The 6,068-nt window shown below is 42.1% G+C and overlaps 1 protein-coding gene across 1 annotated transcript; it reads left to right on the forward strand.

The window, feature by feature from the left end:
* Positions 1-4,547: 4,547 nt before the first annotated feature.
* LOC141157723 (uncharacterized protein F54H12.2-like) lies at positions 4,548-5,855 on the forward strand. The gene has a single exon (XM_073645270.1). The coding sequence runs from the start codon at positions 4,548-4,550 to the stop codon at positions 5,853-5,855; it is 1,308 nt and encodes a 435-aa protein (XP_073501371.1).
* Positions 5,856-6,068: the final 213 nt, after the last annotated feature.

The raw sequence follows: 6,068 nt of genomic DNA on the forward strand, positions 1-6,068 counted from the left end.
ACATCATCGGGTATGTCACGACGTTGTAAAACTGCGCTAATTTCATCATCAAGACGACGAATAACACTCTCTCATATGTTATCTGTATTAGAGGGTCTTAGTTTGACTAGATCCTGTTGGGGAACTAGATACATTTTCTCTGTGTGCTCCATTATTTGCCTGTGAGCAGACTTGTTATTATCAGTATTGCAAATCCTAAAAGACCCCCTATAAACCCACCGGTCTGCTTTAGTAGGCACTTCTTTTTCTTTATGGGCTGCGATCTATCACTCAGGGTTCTTATAGCTTTACGCCACTTCTTTAATATGTTTTTTTGTCGCTCTTTCAGGGGTATTCGGCCTTTTAAAATGTTTAAAGCAATTTCACCTATGGCTGTAATTAAATCTCTGCTTGCATTGTGCAAAATAGATTTTCTGACAGCGGGTGTTGCCTTCACCAGTGTTTTTAAGAGAGCTCAGTTACGACGGAGTCTCTCAGACATCTTTACAACACTATGGCCGCAGTGTAGAACGCCTGATTCCAGGTAAAATTCACTTTTTAGAACTATTTTTCTTCTGCACATAGACAGCGGGCAATGCTGGTGGAAACATCCCCGTTCTTAAGCGCAGATCCTCAGGGGTATTAGCTCTCAAGTCTAACAGCAAATACCCATAAGGTTCCCTCGTAGCATCCTCAAAAGCTTCCAAGAAAAAACGTGTTTTTCCGGGGTACATCTGACGGGCTAGAGTTAAAATTTGTAATTTATCTCGTGGATTTTTAAAAAGCTCCATGTACTTTGTGTTTAAAGTTATTGTGCGGCTTTTCTTACCCTGACAAAATATGTTTTGTACCAGGTAGAAAATGCTGAGATTTCTGCGGTGAACATACTTGGTAAATGCTTTTTCTATCTCACAGTTATCACTAGCACTCTCCATGAGATCATCAACAATAGTCAAATTTACCTTGTCAGGCGGGAATAAGCCATCATCTACGAATGTATGCGGCAGACCCTCCACAAATCTGATGTGGGGAAAAGAGAGAGAGATTTCATCATATAGTTTTTGCCAGCATGAATAAAACCAAACAATATTATTGGGTTTGTGAGAAAAATGAGTTTCAATATTATGTAACAGCTGTTTTACAAAATAGCTCTTTCCGGAATTAGACGGGCCGGCTAGAATGCAGGAGAATGGGTGTTGTAGCCGCGGATCCATCACAATACTCAACTAATAGCCAAATGGCAGGGTGGTGAAGTCGTCTAATAGGCGCCGCTTTGTGTAAACGCACTTTTGTGTTTTGCGCAGCGTCTTGTTTCAATGTCCCAGTACTTTTTATTTCTCACAATGCCCGGCTGTTCTACGACAATTCGCTTCTGTGTTTCTGTGTCAGAATTACGCGGGTAGTCCAGAACTAAATCTTTCAGACTGCTAAAATTAATAGATTGAGTGTTACCGACATTTAGTGTTATACCCTTAACTTTTAAGACCGTTTTACCAGTGTTGAGTTTGTATCCGTAAGTTTTGGGACCCGCAGATACAAACTCTGTGATGTGAGTGTCATCGGGTATCTCACTGGTCAGCTCGCCCAGGTAATCGCCTAAAGTCGGCTGCCACTCACCTTCCCTCTGCACAAAAATAGCCGAATCTGTGTCGTGATAAAGACACCTCTCCTGCAGCCGGTCCAGCAGAGAATAGAGCTCTAGCCGGGCATACGCGGTTGTAAAACACGCTATAAAAATGTTTGTGTTTTTGTTGACCGTGTGGTGTCCTTTTGCATATTTCCAGTTAATGGTTGCAGTTTCATCATCAATGAAATGTAACATTGAAATGTCATAGTAAGGTAGAAACACATGCTGAAAAAGCACATCGGGGTTGCTAACAATGCTGGTACATGGTAAGTTAGATCTCTGTGCAAAGTTTCCCCATAAAGAATTTAAGAAAAGTTTGGAGATCTGTCTCTTTGCAGGATTCACGCCTATATTTTCAGGCCGTAATTGTACACCTTCTTTTTCAAGAAAGGAGTCAATGTAGTGTTTTTTCTTGACATCGTCACTGCACCAGCTGGGATAACCCGAAGCCTCCTGCTTATCCCGAAGATGTAATTTAATGTAGGGGGCAAACAGATCATCAGTGCTGTTAGGAAAATGCCATATTTCGTAGATGTGTGCGATCCTATACCCTTTTTCTATGGCCAGCTCAAGCTCTATAGTGCACCATGTGCCTGTCAGGGAACGCTCTTCATCACTATGTGCACAAACATCCGTTTGTGAATTTACAGCGCATGTGTAGCAAAGGGGGAACATTAACTTTTTGTTGAGTTTTACAGGGAGAACTGGAAAGAATAAATCTCTCGGAGGGTAGACCTTGACTTTAGCAATGACAAAGTATTTTTTAATGAAACCAAAATCACCATAGATGATATCTGGGTGGCCTACAGGGTATGTTTTAGTTTTGTTTACAAAGGGATAAAGACTGCTGAAATCATAGTAATGTAATGTCTCCCCATCTCGCAGACTGTGATAGAGTTTAATGGCGTTAGTTCGCCCGCCATAAAGAGCATCGCGTGGGTCTAAAGGTACGGGGAATTCCATTTGGAGAAGAAATGTTTGAAGGTTAGAATCTTTTTCAACCATTTCACTCCAGTCGTGCTCCCACATCACTCTTACGCTGTATCCGCAGCACTGCAAGTAACGCTTTTTAGCTAAAAAGGCATAATATAACTGGCCATAAGATGTATTTGTGACCTTATTTGTGTCATTTTCATTGTAACATACAGGACAGCCATGATAAAAACAACCCTGAAATTCAAATGCCACATGCTGTTTGTTAACATAGGCGTAACCATCTAAAAAATATCTCCCGACTTTATTTCGCCGCCCCTCAAAGCATTAGCTACAATCATACTTATCACACTACAATTCGTTGCAGGCCGGTTGATGTGAGAAAACATAACTCACTACAAATCTGGCGAAATATTTACAGTTCTAGCATTCCTGTTAAACCTATTAAGCCCTCTTTAAAAATCGGCGATCATGTGAGAGTGTCACAATTTAAAGGAACTTTTGCTAAGGGGTATGAAGAAACGTACACTGAGGAGATATTTATCATTAGCGCTGTCAACCCTACATTTCAAAAACCTCTCTATAAAATTGCTGATTTGAGTGGCGAGGCTGTAGAGGGTTCATTTTATAAGGAGGAGCTTCAGAAAATACCTATGGATGAGAATCGTGTCTACAGAGTAGAAAAAATATTAAGAACTAAACGTGTCAGGGGTAAGACACTTTGCTTTGTCAAATGGCTCGGGTACCCATCAAAATTCAACAGTTGGCTTGTCGCGTCACAGCTGCGAGATATATAGCCATGGAAGGTGGATCATTTTATATAACACTGCCTAGTAACGCCTCATCTAAAATCTACCCCGAAAACACAATTTCCACTTTTACCACCAAATTATCAAAACCTGTTCACCTTTCCGGTCCCTTCGAGATGGCACTCACTGAAATCCAGTATCCGCATACATGGTACACATTTGAACAGAATGACGGGAATTTCTATATAGGAAAGCGTGGAGATGTGCTAAAGGAATATTACGTAAAATCTGGGTTTTATTCAACAATCGCAGAACTTATAAGAGCGATTAATGAGAGAATTAATATTCTGAAAATTTCTGGTGATGGTTTTAAGTTGCGTTATGATGATGTGAAAAGAAGTGTTACCCTGACGGATTCCCCAACAACACATTTTGCACCAGGTCAGAAACTGGCACACATTTTAGGCCTACCCACCTATATTGAGGCCTCTGTAGATAACAGTCTACTTGAGCGGAAGAAGGCTTATGCAGATATAAAAGACGGATTTTATACATTGTTTGTGTACACAGATATAATACAACATCAACTTGTGGGGGACAGTTATGTCCAACTTTTGAGAACGGCTCAGGTAACCGGCAAGAGCGGCGAAATTATCACCCTTCAGTACGCAAGACCCGATTACGTGCCCTTATGCAAGCACCATTTTGATTCTGTGACAATCTCTATCTTATCAGACCAAGGTTCCCCAGTTAAATTCAAGTACGGAAAAAGTATTGTGCGATTACATTTTAGACAGCGACAGCATTGACACGATAAAATGGTGTCTCAAAGGGTGTACGGAGATCCCACCATTTATGCCCGCTACTATATTGCGCAGTCGGGCCACGGTTTAGAGGGTTTCACCGGCAGTGAGTACATGTATGGCTCAGGATTGGCCGGCATATTTAAAGGTTTATTCCGCCGCGCCGTGCCCCTTTTCAGAAAGGGCTTAGAATTAGTAAAACCACACGTGAAGACGGCTGTCAGAAACATTGCTAAAGATGCTGTCACAACTGTCTCATCAGCCATTATGAATAGGATAAATACGCCAGCGCAGGAGGGATCTGGTATAGTTTATGTTGCTAAAAAAACACAAAAAAGAAAGAGACGCGCGAGTCATTCAATACCACCAATGCTCATGAATAAAAATACAACCAAGAGACGAGCCCGTCAGAAAAGAGTAAGACGCTCTGCGGGCGACATCTTCTAAGCGATTATCATGGCCTTCCTGCATGATGCTTCTTTAGAGTGCGCAAAATCTGAGCTGGATATTTTTGACATTTCCCCGACACAAACGACTATAGAGAAATCTCTTTTTGTAGAAGTACAGCCTATTGCAGCTCTGTCAGACAATGCTCCCCTGGAATTTTTCATATCGGGGAGTGGAGATTATTATTTTGACCTAAATAACACGCTGCTGTACATAAATTGTCGCATCGTCAAACAGGATAATACGCCTATCGGTGATGGAGCACGTGTGGCGCTCATAAACTACCCTCTAGCCACTCTTTTTAATCAAGTCGATATTACTCTGGGAGATCGCCTTATCTCACAATCGGACAATCTCTACAGCTATAGAGCGGACATAGAGGCCCTTTTAAATTACAGCTCGCAGACGCTGTCAACACAGTTTACTGCAGGATTGTTCTATAAAGACACTGCAGGCCATCATAATGATCGGAACTTGGATGGCGCAAATGTTGGGTTTATCAAAAGATCCCTGGCAACTTCCCACTCCAGGCCTGTTGATCTCTTGGGCCCCATTTTTGGAGATATATTTAATCAACCAAAGCTAATATTGAATGGTCTTGACCTTAAGGTCAAGTTAACAAGAAATAAGGATACTTTCTGTTTGATGTCATCAGAAGTCGATCCTCTGAAAGTGCAAATCTTACAAGCGGCTCTCTATGTAAAGAGAGTGCAGGTCTCTCCAGCAGTCCGGATAGGTCACAGCCAGGCCCTCTTATCCGCAACAGCCAAGTATGCCATTGACCGAACCTGCATGAAGGTGTACAGCATCGCTGCCAGTACACGGATCACCAACCACGAGAACCTTTTCCTAGGACAGATCCCTAAGGCTGTTATATTGTGCTTTGTAGATAATCAAGCATTTAGCGGCTCTTATGCTAAAAACCCGCTTTGTTTCAGTCACTACAATGTGAACCACGCAGCTCTATACCTGGACGGCCAGCAGATCCCCGCACGACCCTTTCAGCCTAATTTTAATATTGATTTATCCGTCAGAGAGTATATGGCGCTTGCCCATATATCCGGGAAGCAAAAGGCTGATTGTGCCATGGCAATAGATCGTGAAGAATTTATGACTGGTTTCACTTTATTTGCTTTTCATTTATCACCTGATCAAGAACCGGGGGGGCATTTCTCACTTATTAAAACAGGTAACCTACGCGCTGAAGTTCGGTTTGCTCTACCGACCCCCCACACAATAAATATGCTTGTTTTTGCAATCAATCCCAGCATTCTGGAAATTAATAATAGGAGAGAGATCTTGTACGATTTTAACTGATAATGGATAATCTACAACTCACAACACTGCTGAAGGCCGATCGCTATACAGAACGCATATTCGCCGGTGTGTTTCCGTGTGACTTGCTACCATCGCGCAGAGTGAATCAAAGACCAGCTGCATATATTGTGAACACTGACTCAGCCGGCCAGCCCGGGCGGCACTGGCTGTTGATCGTACTCTGCAATGATAAGAGGGGCATATTTTTTGATA

The sequence above is a fragment of the Phyllobates terribilis genome, unplaced genomic scaffold, assembly GCF_046119375.1.
Source record: "Phyllobates terribilis strain yellow unplaced genomic scaffold, ASM4611937v1 Scaffold_8__6_contigs__length_399053987, whole genome shotgun sequence".
NCBI lineage: Eukaryota > Metazoa > Chordata > Amphibia > Anura > Dendrobatidae > Phyllobates > Phyllobates terribilis.

What these genes read in the sequence shown, in the direction of transcription:
- LOC141157723 (XM_073645270.1), top strand. Translation starts at nt 4,548, where the DNA reads ATGGCCTTCCTGCATGATGCTTCTTTAGAGTGCGCAAAATCTGAGCTG.